This window comes from Grus americana, chromosome 11 (assembly GCF_028858705.1).
Source record: "Grus americana isolate bGruAme1 chromosome 11, bGruAme1.mat, whole genome shotgun sequence".
Lineage (NCBI taxonomy): Eukaryota > Metazoa > Chordata > Aves > Gruiformes > Gruidae > Grus > Grus americana.
In genome coordinates, this window is record NC_072862.1 from 11,592,741 (window position 1) to 11,611,157 (window position 18,417).

At 45.6% G+C, this 18,417-nt stretch overlaps 1 protein-coding gene across 12 annotated transcripts in view; it reads right to left on the reverse strand.

Annotated features, from left to right (window-relative positions):
• Positions 1-18,417, reverse strand: part of SLC6A6 (solute carrier family 6 member 6) — an 87,859-nt gene that overhangs the window by 49,123 nt on the left and 20,319 nt on the right. For 4 of the 12 annotated variants that reach the window (XM_054838711.1, XM_054838706.1, XM_054838705.1 and 1 more), the window contains exon 1: positions 3,692-3,905. The exons of 1 other annotated variant lie outside the window; for it this stretch is intronic. Coding sequence is in view for 3 of the 11 variants with exons in the window: in XM_054838704.1 (XP_054694679.1) it covers positions 3,124-3,142 (19 nt within the window). In the remaining 8 variants the exon portion in view is untranslated. Of the gene's footprint in view, positions 1-3,123; positions 3,188-3,691; positions 3,906-18,417 lie in introns of those variants that run through there. 7 more of the 12 variants (XM_054838704.1, XM_054838701.1, XM_054838700.1 and 4 more) reach the window with 4 other exon arrangements.

Genomic DNA, 18,417 nt, shown 5'->3' on the forward strand with positions numbered 1-18,417 from the left:
TAGACACATTGAAAAAAAAACCAAACAAAAACCAAACCTGAGAGAGACTGATATAAATACAGAAAATGCTGTAGGACACCAGCCACAGCTTAAAAGTGACAGAGTGCAGCAGTATGGTAGCCCTTCCAATGGCAGTTTTTGGGGGAAAAAAAGGACAATCAAGAGTGGCAGTTCCACTTAACTTCCACCACATTATCTTCTATCAATATTAGCTACTCTGTAAGCAATTTCAAAGGGTATTGCCTAGAGTTTACATACCTTGGGATGATACTCAGCTAGCACAAATCAGTTAAATCCATGGCACTACAACAGCTGAGGATTCACGTAAATATGCATGTATGGAGGAAATTCAACAAATATTAAATCACTATACTTTCATCCTCACGCTTTTCTTCCAAACGCCAAGGACCCAGTCCTGCAAGCAGCCCCCCAGAGTGGCCTTAGAATAAACTTGAGTTCTGTGCACGAAGCCCTTAAGAGGATTGGACTTCGGATTATTTTAAAAAACATAACTCTGATCCATTCTGGTCACATAAGTTAGTGATCAGAAGAAGTCAAAGGCACTAATCCTACTGGGTAATCTATTCAAAGCTGCACTTCTTAAATGATCTACAATTTATTAGTATGACCAATCAAATAAGCATTACTTACAAGAGGCTTTAACTACCATGGCTTTCCCATCCATTTGTATGTGTTGTAATATGGTTAAATTTAAAAGAAACAAATCAGCATAATCTTTTCAGAGTCATTTGCCAGCACAATTAAAATCCTGAGAAGGGCACTGCTGTGGAGACTCCCTTTAGCGGTGGAACTGGCAACATTGCCATTGGGGCACATGGGCAATGTTGCCCCATTCCCCACTGGGGCAAAACTATAAGGAATTGGAAAACCTAGAAGGGGTAAAATTAAAATAATAGGGGGCTGCTGCCGAGTCTAGAGGTGCATTGATGGAAATCCTGAGAGCATCACTGCCCGGGAAACATGGCAGCTTGCTGAAAGGCTTGTGCCTGAGAGTCTCTTTGGAAACACCCAGCCCACAGGACTTGGCTAGAAACCACTCAGTCTGTAGCTCCGTCTTGGTCAGGCAGAGTATCGTTTCAAGAAAAACTCATTGAAATATTTGCAATGATTAGCTGTGAGACAAGATCTCATCTAGGCTTTACAAACAGAACTGTGCGCAGGCACGGGAGGTTTCCCAAGCACCGTGCAGCAAGAGCAAGCCAATCTAAACTGTCCTCCTATTTTTCCAGAGCAATGTTGCACCTCTTTTCCTGCAGCAGTTCACACAGACTGAAGCCTCTTGCCACAGCCCCAACATTTCACCTCTGACATTTAAGAAACCCCCAGGCACCCCATCCAAAAACTACAAATTATCAACTACCAACAAAGAGCAGCATGCCAAAGTTTGCTCCTGGTTACAGCAAAGTAAAATAAAATAAAAACTGGTAGCATTTGAAGCATTCCAAATTTCTAATGGATTCTAGACCAAGACCCCTAAACAAACAAACAAACAAACCCCCCCAAGATTCTGATCTAGCACCCCCAAGCATCCAACCACCTTCTGGGTACCTCCAGGTATCACAGGACCATCTGCAACCTCCTGCTTTTTGAGAAGTGTGACAGAAAATAACCCTAACACCGCACGGTAAAGGAAGCAGGTTAATAAATGACAGCAAGAAACGGCCTTTCCTCTCCTGGCCCGCCCGCAGGCTGGGGGTCCGGGTCCCGCCCCACCCGCGGGGCAGCGCTGGGACCCCACGGAGAGGGAAGGGTGTCTGTCGCCCTCCAGTGGGTGCAGCCTCAAAGCAGTCCAGACCGTGAGAGAGGTGGGAAGGGGAAGGAACAGAGAAGGTGAGACGCAGGCAAACAGAGAGAAGAGAAAAAAAACACTATGCAAAGCAGAGAAGAGACAGTTGAAGAGGAAACACGAAGATGCTATCTCTGAAAGTGCCAAAAATAAAGTTTCCAGTGTCAGCCTAACCAGGGCAACAAAGACATCCTCCTGCCACACTCGTGCTTCAGCCTCGACTTACTCTGGGCGAGGGACACAGGCACGCTGCTGGCTGCCTCAACTGCTCACACATTTTGCTTTAAAAAAACCCACAATAACCTTCAGGGGAACCTTTCCGTAATACTCGTGCAAAGGTAGGCAATGCCAAAAAGCAGTCAGCTTGCCCAAATGAAGACCCAGAGGTAGACACCCGGCTGTCAAAAGCCATCAGGGTTTTCACCAAAGCCTCTCCCCTCCAAATTCCACAGCAGCAGGTTTTAACGGGCTGATTCACTCTCAAACCTAAAGCCATAAAATCTAAACTGGTAGCAACTGTCTTCCGAGCCCCGAATTACACAGCCGATGACATGTCCCTCGATCAGGGCTGCCTCTTTTTTGCTAGTCCAAAACTCCAAGCATTTTGACATACAAGCAATAGAAAAAAAAAATGCAGTTACCAAAATAGCACTATCAACGTAACCAGCTCCTCTCGGCACATTTTCTTAATGCCTTTCCCAATACGGTTAAAAAAATGGGAACTAACCAAAAAACTCCATCTTTACACCTTGGCACAAACCATGCTGGAATACGTGTGGGAGTGTATTTCTTCGTGTTTATCTGGATCCTGTCCCACTACTTTTTTTCATCGGTGCTTTCCTTTAACCATAGCTCTTATTAAACAGCAGAAACCAGCTTTTACAATTTCTAAATACAAAGTTTTGTCACTCTCAGAGCTGCCTAAGGAAAACACAGCTTGTCTTCCATTTCATAAATAACACATACTCTGCACATTTCTTCGCCTGTGTGAAATAAATTCTCCCATGTTCTTATATGGAAACCTTGCGAGTCCTCCCACATGCCGCCTGTTACAGTATCAGGCAGAGATGGGCATTCATTATCTTAAAGCCAGCGGGTGAATTTTGGATCCAAGTTACCCCGAGACGAACCCAGAATTATCACCCCTTTGCACCAAGCTGAGCTCAGTAACCTGCCCTGTGCAGTCCCTGCGTTTTTCTTTCAAGCCCAAATCACAACTTTGATTTTAGCATGCCAAGGATCAACAAAATAAAAGGAAAAAGGGGGGGAGGGGGGATGGAGAGAGGGAGGGAGAAGCATCCAGCGGTATTACCCACCAGGTAGGCCCATTTGCATCAGATGTAGCGTTGCCCGTACCAGCCTCTTCACTTGAGGTTAGCGCACGGCAGCCAGAAAAAATATAGCGGGGAGGGGTGGGAAGGCGAGAGAAAAAGGGCAAAAATAGCCGGGAAGAGAAGCGTGCTCCGTAGATGTGCTGGAGGGCCGCCAGCAAGTGGGTAATTGCTGCAAACTGTTATCGCGAAAAAAAGTTAACGCAAGGTGTTGGTGGGGGGTGTGTGTGTGAAAATAACCGCTGGGGGAGATACAAACCCGCAGGGGTAATGAGACAGCTGGGGAGGAGGGGGGATCGAAAGAAGAAGAATGAATAAATAAATAAATGGAGCGGGGGAAGGGAAAGCGCGCCCGGGGGCACCCCGAGGCAGCGCGGACAAAGGGAGGACGCTGCCGCCGCCCCCGGCCCGGCCCGGCTCGGTTCGGTTCGGCTCCGCTGGGCGCGGAGCGCCCGCCCTTTGTTCGCCGCGGCAGCGGAGGGCGATCCGCGCTTCTCCGCGCTTCTCCGCGCCAGCCCCGCCGCCCGCCCGCCCGCCCGGGAGGCGCCGGTACCTGCGTCCGCTGACCGCGGTGCTTGCGCGCCGCTGCGCCCCTGCGGCGGTGCGGCGCGTTCGGCGGAGCGGTGCGGCGCGACTAGCAGCGCCGAGCGGGAGGAAACGGTAATTTATAAGCGCTTTCTTCCTGACCTCTCGTGTCTGTTGTCTAATGAGGGAGCTTTGAGCATCACCCATCCTGCTGAGTGGAAAAACACCGGCACGGCCTCTTCTTTGCTGGGGAGGGGGGAGCCTAAAGGAAGGGGTGTGGGGGAGGAGGGGCCATGCCGCAGACACGGCGGCGGAGCCGGGGCTGGCAGGCGGCCGCGGGGCGGCGGGGAGGGGCAGGCGGGTGCGGGGCAAACGCCGCCGCCTCCGGGGGGGCCGCCCCGGGCCGCCCGCCTTCCCCCGCGGCGCCCCGCGGCGAACGGGGCCTCCCCCGAGCCGGCCCGGCGGGAGCCGGCCCTCGTCCCACGGCTGCCGGCGCGGGGAGGGGAGCGGAGCGCTGCGTGCCGCGGCTCTCCTCTGTTTCTTATTTTTGTACTTTTTTTAAAATTATCATTTTTTTTATCTTTACACAAAGAGCGCCCTTCTCGCAGACAAAGCATCCCACGGCGTTGTCACCAGCCCTGCCCGTCCCTGCCCCCGGGCCCTGGCTTTGCTCCTCCGCGGCCACTTTTCCCCCCAGGAAGGTGATGGGGGCTCGGACTCTGGACCCGGTGTCGCTCGGTCAGGCTTTTGGGGCGTTTGGTCTCGGCAGCCGGCTCCTGCTGGAGGAGGAAACACAAGGCAGCGTGGTCTGGCAGGTGCCTGGGAGACCGGGATATCTCTGCTCTTCTCTGTCTCCTCCCAGAAGAGCAGTCCCCGGCATCGGTCAGCCCTGCTCACGGCTGGAGAACAAAGTATGGCCAGAACGATCAGCAGGAGAAATGAGCAGGGGCACGTTTTGTCCTACATTGGGTTTCATTGCACTGAAAACTGGCGCTTTTCTCCTGCAGGCGAACGGGTATATGACTCAAATATGTCTCTGCTCTCCTACCCGCATCTTCTCTAGTTCTGTTAATGAAAGGATACTGCAGCATACAGACTTGCTAGGCTTTTTCATAGGCTTTTTCTGCTGAAGACTTAATAAGATCCTCTGTAGTGCAAAATACCGTTTGCATTTTGGGGGCTGAGTAATGGGGAAAAGCAGATTTTGGGCCATCTGTGTTTCGCAGAAGTCCCGTGGTGCTAACCTTGCAATGGGAACAACAGAGATGGACCAAAAAAGAGCGAACAGTCCCCACAGCCCTGCTCTCCCAGGCTTTCCCAGATACAAGACTCTACCGTCCTACACCAGAACTAGGACCACAGTTACTGAGCGACATGCCTCTGGAGCCCATCACCTATGCATAGGCTGCCAGGGGATCAAATTCCATCACAGCAGCCCCCAGGGAGGTCTCCAGAGAAGGCTGATTTCCTTGGCTGGTTCATGCAAAAGCACAGAGAGCTGCACCCCTTGTGCACACTCCTTGCTGGCAATACAGTATGCCAAATACAGTGTGCCACAGGCACGCAAGCGATTTTCCCTGACTCCAGTGCACCCTCTGATTTTCTAGTATCTGAGCTGATGCGCAAAGTAAATAGGTTTTAACTGAAAAATAGATACAGGTATAGGATGTATGCAGCTAATTGATGACATATCTCCACTAAACAGCCTGGTTTAAACTAATAACATGATGTAGTGCATGCTGCCACCTATGTCTTCTGATTCACGTTTCTTGTGTACTGCAGCTTTGGGTTCGTAGGCATCCTTTGCTGAAGGCAGCTAGCAGTTTGTGAGACTCTATGAGGGACCACAAACATAGGCGTCTCTGGCCGCACTAGGGAACGAAGCAAAACATTTCTCACCGTGCAGCCACTTGTTCAGTTGCAGTGAGGATGCCTCGATGCAGATTAGGGACCGGCAGTCGCATCAGTGAAATGTAAGTAGCGGCTGGAGCCTCATCTGTGCTAAGGATCCTGCCAGCACAGCTGTACCACTGACAGCAGTGGAATATTTTGCTCAAGTTCTCTAGAGGAATCAAAGCCTGTATTTTCTGTCTCTGGCTCTCTCTTGTTCTGTTGCTCCTCGCTCATTAAGAGAAAAGTCAGCCACACAAAGCACATGGTTGCTCTGTGTTTGAAAAAAAAACAACAAACAAAAAAAACGTTTGGGGTAAAAAACCAACAGCCAAAGCTGTTTTGAAGTCAGAGGCACATAAACAGTACCTGGAACTAAGTGGAATAATAATAATAATTAGTCCTTTTGTGTGATAAATAAATATGTGCATCGCTGTCTGCTGTTTCATTATGAGACAGCACAACTTCTGAGAATGTGCCTTATGAATATTTGGGGGAACTCTGCCTTCAGCTGCAGCAGCGTACGGCAGCACTAATGCCTCTGGCTCCTCTGGCTCTCTTACGTAACTGAAATCACAAGTTAGAGCCCAAATTACAAAGCATAAGCATGTGTATGATATTAAGTATATAAATGGTGCCTGAAATTACTGTCCTTTCCTGTAGGTCTGCCTTTAATCTGTCAGTATTTTTACTTCTGCAGTTCTACTGATTTTAATGTGTGCTGCTGCCACTCATAGCATAATCAAGTCTTGCCCCTTAAACACCCCACCATGAAGGCAGTAACCTAAATTTAACTAAGACAGGCCAAAACCACTGCGGTTACAGGTAGGTGTAGTTCAGATGACTTGTCTACCAGATCTCGAGTGTCTGCAGTATTACGATGCTATAGAAAGCAGAATATAATGTTCCTGTGGCTGCTTTGCAGACCAGCCAGAGCTGCAGGGTTTTGTGCCCCAGCCCAAGGCATGGGTTACAAATCACCTTCCTTTGTGTTTTCCTTCTTTCTTAGAGACTATTTTCTCCATCAACATGCTGAGCTGCTTTCTGGAGTTTTAAGGTGTTGGATGCTGATACAGTGAGCACCTCTTGTATCTGTTTAATCCAATAACATAACTCTTTTAATCTCCATGTCTGGGTCACAGGGTTTAAAAAAGACACTGGGCCAAATCCCCAGCTTGGCTACAATGTGTGGAAATCTACCAAGAAGGCATGAAAGTCAGAAGAGATTTGCTGTATTTGCACCCTCTAAAAGAGGTCTCGAGGAAGAGGGATGTGAGTGCCTAATTTCGCAGAGGGATGCATATTAAAACAAGTGTATGGCAGAGTTAGATCAGATTTCTATCAAGTGAAGTGAATGGAGGGAGGGATATCACACCAGGATCTAAAATATGCTCATCAGCAAATTTTCATTAATTTTAAAATCAAAATGGATTTAATATTTCTTCCTTTTTCAGGAGAAAAACTTGATTCTTTTCAATGTGTGGCTGCTAAAGGGAACATGATGTTTCATGTACTTGGGACCAAGGCAGGGTAAGAACAAGGAGGAGGTTTTAAAGGGATTGGGAAGATTTTACATATAAACATTAAAACAAAAAAGGCAACATTTATCCAGGCACAAAGTCCAGCAGAAATCTAGGGGACAAGTGGAGTGGACAGCCAGCACTTTCTATAAAGAAAGGTATAAGCAAGAATGGCAGAAAAGATGGTTTGAATAAGTCCATCACATTAACGATTCTCCAAACACGAATTTCCTATGTAAAGCTATATGGGGGCAACCTTCGGGGTTCCCCTGTATAGCAAAGGGTCCTGAGCTTGAAAAGGGAGGCAGATTTTGTAAGGGATTTGCACATCATGCAGTGACTCCGGATTGCAGATTTTAAGCATTACTAAATCGGGGAATAGAATTGTTGCGATTGCTATTACATACCAGGATATCTCGCTAATCCACACAATCCACTAAGTTGCTGTAGTTTTAGTCTGTGTTTATTTGAGATGAAATTATGGCCTGGACAGTTAATTTTTCTTAGTTTATCCATTTAAATCATATATAAATAAGGTATCAAACAGAAATCAAAACATGACCTGCTTTTTTGGTACACTCCCCATCACGTGAACCTGCCAATGATGGAGCCCTGCACCCAGTTTACAAGTCAAACACAAAGGCAACTAAAAACCACAAGTCTTCTTGAAAAGCAGCGCCATTATCATTAAATTATCTGATTTTAATGCTACGGGTGGCCTATTTTGCTTATATTTGAGACTGCCTAGCCATTATGGGATTGCCTCCACTGGTCCTTTCCTTACATCAAGCTAATTACATATTAACTTGAGGCACTTAGCAAGGCTGAAAGGCTGGAGCGGGTCCTTCCCGAACACCAGTCGAGTTTAGAAATGCCTGTTCCTTTACAGGGGCTGATTCCTAAAGTGAGAGGCAAACCCAGAGGAACCAAACAGCCTGGAACCAAAGTGGTCACACTGGCTTTTGGAAAAAGCGAAGTGTCTCAAGTTAATTGGCTGCCTGGAAATAAAAAACTCTCATATATCCGAAGGTTTTCACCGGGATTTTCAAGAGCTCCTGAGCAATTTAAAGTCCTTGAAAGGAATGCACTATAGAATGAAAAATATAGGTATTATTAAAGAATGTCTCTAAACTGAAAGCCAGCCAGTTTTCATAAAAATGAGCTAAAAGCCAATAACAGGTACTCTGTCTCCTGCTGGATGCTGTATGAACCGTATGTTTTGCATTTTTGAAGTCACTTCTAAACCAATGTTTTTTTCTCCGCTGTTGCTGTTGGGAAAAACAGTAAAAGAACTATGCATAAATGAGGTTAAGGTAATCTAATAAAAAAATAAACAGCGTGCTTTCATCTTCAATTCATAGCCAGTCATTTGGGATCGAACTTTAAAAAAGAAAAGATAAAAATTCAGAAAGGATTTTGAAGGACGACTGTTTCCCTTTAAGATTAATGATAAACATACTTGTGTATTCAGGGGAGAATAGATTCAGCGTTATGTAACAGGATAAAGAAACAAAATCCTTTTTTCCTTAAATTAAAATAACTAGTATGTGTGTGGATTTTAGTCAATCACCGAAAATTCAGGAAACCCATTTTCTTTCACAACTGCATTCCACATGCTAAAATTGACGTCTTCTGATTTTTACACAGAATCACAACAATTAAAGACAAAAAAGATTTGTTTGTTCTGTTCGACCATGCTTTGCCAATAGAGGATTGTTCCCCGAGGAAAATTCTGCAGCACTTGCCCTGTGCAAAAATCCAAATTTGTGCTCATCTTTTTATTTTATGTGGCATTAGTAAATCCTGTTATTGCACTTCCCAGTTTTTTTTCTTTTTAATCCGCTTACCTAGTACTAGATGTATGGTAACTTATCTCTTTTAATCATTTTTTGCCTGAACTATTACATAACAGGTCTTATCAAATCTTGCAATGCCTGCCTAAATTTGCCAAAAATGGGACAAGATCAACAGGTAATGGATTTTTTTTAATGTTGGCATTGTTCTTTGCTGGCTCAATCATATAAAAAATGCAAAAAAAACACAAAAGAAAATAATATGCTACCACATAACCTACATTTTCCACTTCTGTATTTTACAAGAGCACTCATACCAGAAGTTCTGCATCAGAATTTCATACATAAAGTTCCTCTTAATCACATGAATTCAATTTTCCAAAAGAAGGCAGACAATACTATTAATAACCAAGATACAAGCCCTGAAAAGGCTAAGTCTCTGAATGTACTTGCTGCAAAAAAAAAAAAGAAAAATGTCATTTTGTTGGATCTAATTCTGGAGTTATTATTTGACACAATGCAGAACAGTTTGAGATTTGCATAGAAAGGCACTGCTGAGTTAAGGTGATAGTCACTCTTGCATAAAGAAGCATGTATGTATGTGCTTTGCTGAGCTACGCGGAGCTTTGTCTGCCGACCAAAGTAAATCATGCTTATGTTGGCATGTCCTTGCACACGTCCACACTTAATGTTTTCAGTCCTGAAAGTAAAGCTTCAAGTCCGGGCAGTTTAAGTGACATTCCCCAGTGGTTTAAGTCCTCTGTTAGCGCTACTCAGCAGCACAAGGTGTGCTTGGAGACGATGCACATTTTAAACATGCTTCTTTCCCTGCTAATAACATACCCACCATGCTGCAGCTAAATATTCTGCTGCTGTATGGCCTGCAGAGAAATTTCCTTGGCCTCACGAGCAGAACAGCTCCTGCAGAGCCAAGATGGTTACATGGGTGCTGCAAAGGCAATATGAAAGCTGGGAAACCATAGGAGCACGTAGGCTAGGAGATGGGGAAGAAGTTGTGGTGGACCCACTCTGAAAGCAATGCAAGGTCAGCGGGGTCTGAGGCTGCTGTGCAGAACCACTTCCACTTCCATTTGAAGCTGGTCACCGAGCTGGGCAGGCTTGACCTGACCACATCCCAGGTGACAGCAGGCATCATGGTGGAAAATAGTCCAGAAATTTATGGTGGTGAGCTCACTGATGCAGTCGAGCCCTCTTGACTTACGTGACCGATCCAAACGAGCCTATGGATTAAACTCACCGAAGAGGAAGAAGAGTGATCACTCGAGTGAATTCATACATCCTCATATTTCTTTTTATTTGCTTATGGGTCCCTCTGCTCCCTTCCCTCTCAAAGTGATGGTGAAACACTTACAAAGAGTGTATAAAAAATTATTTTAAAGTACCCAGTTTATTCTGACAAATTACATTGGCAGGTGTAGGCAAACACTAAGAGAAAATACTGTAAAACAAAACCATTCCCAAATGCATGCTTTTACTGGTTCAGACAGATAGAATTTCTAGCTAGGTGAATTAAGGCACTGCAGGCAGAGAGAGAAAGAGCATCAAATGCTTGAGGGTCCAGAAAAAATAGAAAAATTCAAATAAACCCTGCAAGCTATCCAGTAACTACTCATCCAGCTACATGATTTTAATTAACAAAACTGGAAAGCAAAGATGTAATATAAACTTAAAAACACAGCGCTTCAGTTTTCCGGACTGCCAGTCCAAATGCAAAACAGATAGCTTGCATCTGGTGGCAGGGGAGGCAGAGCCAGCTTTGGGAGCTTTGCTTTTCACTGGCAGAGCGACGTAGCAGCATCCACTGTACTACCCGCTTATGGTGGTTCAGACAGCTGCTGGCACCTCCATGCCCGCCGTCCTCTGGCACAGCCTGGGCACAAACACTTTAAGCACTGACCGCATGCTCGGAGGAGGATGCCTTGGCTTCCACCTCCGCGGCAGCACGTTGCTCCGTAGGACAGCAATGTCACTGAGGCCAGCGGCTTGCAGGCTTGGGTGACCTTGAGCCTCCCTGAGCAGTTACCTTTTCTGGGCCTTTGGCATGCTCTCAAGTGATCTTTCGGCCAGAATCTCCGCTGCCTAAAATAAATTTAGCAATATTCATTGCGGCATCCCTGTACTTCTCTTTTGGGATACCTGACTCTTGTCTCCCAACCTGGGCAGATATAGGTTTTGGAAAGTTTACCCGGGTGCTTCCTGGGCAGCGAGATCCTGACCTGGCCTGAGGCCAGGGTGACTCACTTGGTGTTATGAGGAAAGGCAGAATTTTAGGGGGTTTTCTTCCCTCTCTCTGTATGCTAATGGTGTCTCTATCTGCCGTGTTGTTTAGAAGTGGCCTTGACAATGATATTTTTACAAGGTGTTTCCTCCACACCTCCTGAAAGTGGCCCATTTCGGAAGAAGGGAAGCTGGAGCGAGGGGTTTTCTTCTCTAACCTTTTTCAAGCTTTCAGCACGGGGTCTGTGGCAGGAGGGGCTGGCGGTGAGGGACAGAGCTGGGAGGTAGCACACCCCCGGGAGCCACTCGGCTCCCGAGCAAGCAAACACAAATGCTAAGGTGAAAAAAATGCCCAAACACCCGTGCACTGGCAGCCTCACTGTGCCTGGCCAATGCACATACATGCATGTTGCATTCCCAGCCTTCATCTTGAAGGCCCAGCATATCCCCATCGAGTCTCTCCTCTGTATAAGCCCAGCCAGAAATAAGGAGAGTTGACAGGACTGATGGACACAACCTGGGGTTCAGGAGCCACCACCACTTTGTGTTTGGCTCCTTACCAGTTTTAGAAATACTTCTGTTTCTGAAAATTGTGAGTTATTTACTGTTCCTTAAAAAATGACATCTGATCTGCCCGTGTGGTTAATAAAATTTGCTAACTAACTATTTAAAATGCCCACCTAAGCAAAGTAGCATGTAATCACCAAGCTGCATTAATGTAAAGCAATATGCAACATGAGCTTGCAGGGTCTCCTTGAGCTACCCAGGACTCCCTTGGTTACCTCGGGCTCAGGTTTGTGGGGTGCACAGGAGCCCCTTTGCCCCACTTGGCCCTGCAGCTGCTGTGTCAAACACAACGAAAACCGGTAATGACGGGGGTCTTTGCCTCCGTGAGATCCATCGACACAAGAGATCACATCAGGATCCTTCCAGTCTGGCAACTACACGACTGCCCCCGTAAAGGGCATGTTTTCCCTGCCAGGCACCCACTACTGGTCCCGTGAATCAAGAAAGTGAAGTGCCGGATGGATCCAGCATACGGCCAGGTGGCCTTACCCTTCCCAGCAGGCAATACCAGCCCAGCGCTGTATCCTCGCAGAGAGTGGCTGCTGCCCGTCTCTCCCGGCCGGAGCAGTCCCGCGTTGTTGTCTCCACATGGGAGGAAGTGGAGAAGGGAGGAGGCTCAACACGAAGCACGAGAAATCCAGCTTTGTACCTCTAAATCTTTTTGGCCAATGCTAGTCAGCTCCGATTTGTATCTCTGCTCCATCTTATCACTTGCTGATTGTTAAATGGGGCACAAAGAGTTAATATTTTGTGCATCGTTGGCCACAGGATGCCTGTAGCACTGTGCAATTTTCTCTTACTGTCTGTGTCAGCCAAAGACCTGAAGTTTTCTTATTTTTCCTCCTTCATGCTTGCCTGTCAGGCTTCTTATATTCATGGAGGGAAGTGTGAAAACTTGTCCCCAGGCTCCTCCATTTCCCTGGGAAGCACATCCCAGCGACTTGTGGAGCAGCCAAAGTGGGTTCGGGATGCCCTCAGTGCTCACAACGACACCCGTGGTCCGTGTCACCCCACAGCAAGTGCCAGCGGGGGGGACATCATCAGCGCGGCCGGGGGAGCTGGCGCAGGAGCTGCACGGCCAGGCTGGGTTGTAGCAGCGACTGGGCATCACGCAGAGCAGCGAGGCCCTGGGATTGTGTGATGACAGGGCTGAATAAATCACTGAGGAGAGGCAAACAGTGCAGGGTGTGGTGGACCCCTGGGAGCTTTTCCATCCAGTTCCCCCAGAGGTCTTGTGAAGCCATGTGGAGGGGGGTATGGTGTTTATGGAGGCATCTCCACTGGCTCGCCGGAGCTCAGGGCACAAACACTGTCTCCAGCTGCAGCAGTGGACACTGCCACATGCCCATTCCACCTGGTTTAAACTCGGGTTTCCCCCTCAAGCTGAATTCATGCCACTCTGGAGCTCATGGCAGCTTTGCAAATGTTGCGGCTTGAATTTCACTTCCCTACTGGGAGACTAAGCTCCAGTTTTCCCAGTAAGATACAGGTTTGAACCCAGGTCATATTTCTGCTGTTCTCCATCAGCATCACAGCTGTTTGCTCCAAACATGAAGATATTTTTGTAAGAGCAAAAGCATGAATTATTTCAAACTTGCCTCAGGATGAATTTTCAAGGGTACTGAGGAGACTGTTTCCACAACAAAACGGGAGCTCTTCGCCTGCTGAATTGTTCATGTTATTTTCATGAATGCTAGAAAAGAGGCTGGCTTGTTAAAAATGTCAGCAGATACCTGGAATGGGAATTTGCTTCCATTAAATCATTTGGAAGCTATTGTTGTTGATGATGATGTTGTCTAATCTGATCGAAAGTTCAATTTGGCAATTTTTATTAGACCTTGCTTTTAGGTATAGGCAATTAGCTTAACAAAATATCAGATAGGATCTCTGCTGTGTTTGCAATGCCTGTTGCTCTGATTCTTACCTGGTGGGAAATGGCTTTGGAGGAGCACAGACACATCTTTGTAGCTGTTTACATCACATTTCTGACAGAGCTCCACCCTGATTTCCCCATTTGTACTTTGTTTTTCATGAATAAAGGTCATGGCATTGGCATCACAAAAAATATTGTTGCTGTAGAAGGAATTCAGCTGTCCCCTCTGGGTTATAAAACAAATCACATGACAGGACAGTAATGCACTCAGACGTCGGCAGGGCAGAAATCAGAGATGGAAGGGAAGCCTAAGACCCGTGGAGATCTCTGCAGACCTCCAGCATCCCACAAGTCAGCTGCCTCCCTGCCTGCGCAGGGCTGCTGCATACTGCATAGTCTCGAAGATTTTGCACAGCCCAGCTTTAAACGTAGCCCAGCTGTTAGCAGTGGGTCTGTCGTGGGTACCCACCTCCCAGCCTAACAGGTCACACTGCTGCAATTTGTTTTCTAATAGTCTAATTTTCTAATAAAGGGCATTTTCTCTGCGTCGATGTCATGCCATTAGTTCAATGCCTTCCTGCAACTCTTGTTGGGCCAGGGGACGTGGTTACAAGACCCCTGCTCCCCCTTTGGTGTGCTGGACAAGGAAGTGCTGGGGCGAGGGCACCTCAGTGCCAGCAACTAGTTTAAGTCACTGGCTTGTGTGGGACTCTGACCTGGTTGTATCCCAGCGACACAATACATCTTTCTGGCCATCTTGTGTCTAGGTCAGGGGATAAATGTATAGTAAGTACATCTCTTGACTCAGCTATAAAGTAAATGAGATCTTTCCCATGTTTCTGTATAAACATCCACATTGACCTTTGTGTACGTGCTCATGTCAAAATCACCACTTGCCTTTTGGTTCAAAAGCCGTTCTTCTAATCTTTCGTTATGGGTGAGTCTCTCAAGCTCTCTGATGTTTTCTCTTCCTTTCAGTCTGCCAATACTTTCTAGCAAGGTGATATTTTAACTAGTTGCAATATTCCAGGAGTAATTTCATCACCAGTGCTTCCAGAAACACGGCCCCAAGCTTATGGTCCATGTTCTTATGATTCTCTTGGCATATACCAAAATCAGAGTGGTTCTGAGAATATGAGGGAAAACCAGCTGAAGTTGCTGTATTATTGTTTCAGCCAAGGACACGCGACAGCCAACAAGCAAAAGCTCAACATCAAAAGCGCTGGGAACACTTTTAGCAGGAACACTACCCAAGCAATCCCCAATTCACAGAATTCAGTAGGAAGTGTATTGGTTAAGCAGATCTTGAGCTTTCCTTCCCAGGATCACACCAATACCACTGAGCAGTAAATCAAATTCTACAGAAATAGTTGGGGATTTTATTAGTAAACAGCCTAGATGTTGGTTAAAGTCTCATGGAAGATATGTTTGAAACTGAGATTTGTCTGAATAATAATAAAAACTAGTTTTTACATGGTATTTTAGCATAATCCCAGAAATTATAATTTAAGGAGCACAGATCTTCCTTATTGCAAAGCCCTCAGGATTCATGTGGCAATAGCCAGTAATCAGATAAAATAGAAGCAATTAACAAAGTATTTCATCATTAGAAAAATTTCCAACACCGGAAGATTTTGCAAATCACCCAGCAGGTTTTGCACATCCTCTGGCATTTGAGATTTTGTCAGTATTGAAAACTAAATGAATGGTGAATACAAGTATAAGGCTTAAAACAATGTCACACAGGCTCAGTGTGCACAGAAATAGTATTTTAAGGAAGTTGTTCATATTTAAACAAAATTGTTTCTTTTCTTTGTAAAGCAGTCTCCTCTTGATTATTAACAGAATAAAAGTTGCCTCAAAAATAAAGAGGTTTTTAAATAAAAGACCATCACACTCCTATTTTCCCCTTAGCATTGACTAAGAAGTGGTTGAAGTTACATCCCCATTTAAGGTTTCCACACCTCTTAGCGCTTTGTGTTGTGTTTCCTCCATGAAGTTTTGTAACTTCTGCTACCCTTGCAGGCCTGGGAGGCCTGCAGAGCACATCTATGCTCTATAGGAAGTGGTTGTGGTGTTGCTCTGCAACCTTAAATCAGTACGGAGTAAGCGGAGGTGCTGCTCAGCCCAGAAACATCAAACTGTTGTCTGTACATCATCATAATTATGAAGAATGGAGGCAGCAGTTACAATGGTGAAGCCTGATACCCTTCAAGGAAATTCCAATTCTGTGTCTTTCATTCCTCCCCTATGTTTTAATTTGATAAAATTTCTCGTCCTGGTGCTGCTTGTTGCAGTGCACTCTCGATGACTGGAGAACCATTCTTTCCTTTGCTCACAGTGTCCCAGATATGTACTAAGAGTGGATAACAAATCCTTTGTGATTCTCTGGTAATGTAAAGGGAGAAGGACCTCACCCACCAGAGAATCCAGGTCCTCTTTTACTTTACTCCAGAGCTGACTGCATTTTGGGAGAAAGTAATTAACCCTCTTTTTTTTTTTTCTTAGGTTTTTAACCTGAAGCTCCTTTAATTCACCCTTGTAAAGCATTTGGTGATCATCTAATGAAAAGCCCTAAAGAAACACCAGGTATCCCTACTGCTTGGGTCACAAAGCTAAGGCTCAAGCTCTGAAAAGAGAAGTGTGCTTAGAACAAAGAGGTTTTGAACACAAAAACAAATCATGGCAATGCACGCTGACAAACACTTCATCTGCTTGCTGCCGTTTACATTTTTCAAATACACATGGAGTATTGTTAAGGACCTTGGCTACCTTTGTCTGTCACCAAGCCAAGTCTATTTAAGCTTTCTTCAAAACTAGTCCCTGCTGTCACTAAGGTATTTCTTGCTGTTGTTTTTGTTGCCATTTATCTTTGAATTATTTCCAGTCTGCAAGCATCTTTCTGGTACCAAAACTGAACAGAATATTTCAGGCAGTCATCTAAAGACATTGAAATAAAGTCTAAAACACCATCCTCCATGACTTTTACACAGCCAATCCATATTTCAGACCTTGTTTTAGGTCTACACAAGAAAGGCTTTGCCACCTTTGATCCAGTTTGGTTGGTTTTTTCCCCTTTGGTTTTGATTTTTTCCAGTTTTCTGGATAGATTTCACACAGCTTGCCACCACAGCTCTAGTGGACAATAAAAAAATGTATGGGAACTCCTCCAAAGTATGTGTTTGCAAGGAGTGCTATGCCAGGAACATCATTACCAGAGTCCCAGTAACTAATCCAGAACTGATGCCATAACTTTTATGTGTACCAGGGGCACTGAAACCCATGCTGAAATACTTGGCAAGTCTGCCCTTAAATTAGGATATATTCTATTGATATTGGCTACGATCGACCACAACATTCTTTGGTTTTGAGGTAGTATTTCTGAAGGGGGAGGGTTGGTGATGCCAGTTCTTGTCATATGTTTTCCTGTCTCACCCTATCTCCAAGCCCAGCTAATCTGATGATATCCAACTGTCCTAATGAGCTGCATCTACTTCTAGACTGAAGTGTTGACAGCTGCCTGTCCTATTGCCAACAAAAACTTCTGAGACGACTGTATCTCATTCCTGCAAGTACGCAAATTGCTTAGTTTCCAGCCCAAATATGAGACGTAATGATACTTCTTTTCATTGATCCAGGTCTAAAAAAAGGTGTGTCAAGAATGCATTCAATCATTTCCTCACGTGCAGTTTAATCCCTCAGCTGGAAATGAGGTTTCTGTCTACTTGTTACAGAGGAAAAATCAAGGGCTCATGTCTCTTACAGCAGAGGTACAGTCACATGGGCTAAGGTCAGTGAGAAGGACATGTTCCTCCAATTAATGTTGGTGTGTGTTTACTTATATTTTTATACATTAGTAATTCTTCCAGTTGCGGCTCTTGGATTCAGAGCACACGGCAAGAGCTTCAGCTTGTTCTTATTCAGGTAGGATTTAACACCCTTAAATTTTCACCAAGACTCAGCCCATGTCATGCACACAGGATTTGCTTTCTTCCTCACAGATAAGGCCCAAAGCTGATGGACCTAAAGGCTCATCAGCCTTTCCCTCCCCTGGACTGCATGCCCAGAGCACTGCAACTGGGTAATATGTGAGCAGATAAGACCAGGCTCCCAACAAGCCATTAAAGACTAGTCATAGCCTTCTAGAGAGAAAGCTATCTAAAACAGAGACTGAATTTGCAGGATAAATTTTGTCTTAGGTGACTTCAGTGCCCGCAGGAACAGTATACAATAATCCCCAGACAACGCTGGAGAAGAGACACAGAGAAACACTGATCTTGATCCAAATGTGATCAGAATAAATAGAAGCAACACCTCCACTGACAGCTGATAGTTTTCCTTGTCAAAAGAAAAACCCACGTCTACCCTCTGCCCCTCATAACTTTTACAACTTGCCACATTCCAGGAATCATGGAAAACACTACCGAGCCAGGGGCTGAGGAGCAGAAAAACTAGGGGAAGCACATCTAATCCTGGCAGCCTCCTGCAGCAGCCCAGGTCACCAGCGTGGCCTCTCCCATGCCAGCCTTTCCCACCCTCTTTTCACAGCTGAAGGTAGGACCCATTTCTTCGATTCATCTTTTCCTCAGTAAGTTCCTCACACACATACAAGCACAAAACCCCAAGACACTTATTAAGATCAGGCTGGGAAGGAAGAGAGAGTTTTGTTATTGTTCTAGGGTTTTTCTTTCTTTTTTTTTTTAATTCTTGGGATGTGCTCAAACATTACAACTGTGGAGACCATATAAGTAGCTAGATTAGAGCAACAGACATAACAGTGGTATTGGATACAGAAATAGCAGCCATTGCCAGTTCCATGGAAAGAGAGGACAAATGAATAAACATTGATCATAACATCTGAAACCACCAGGCT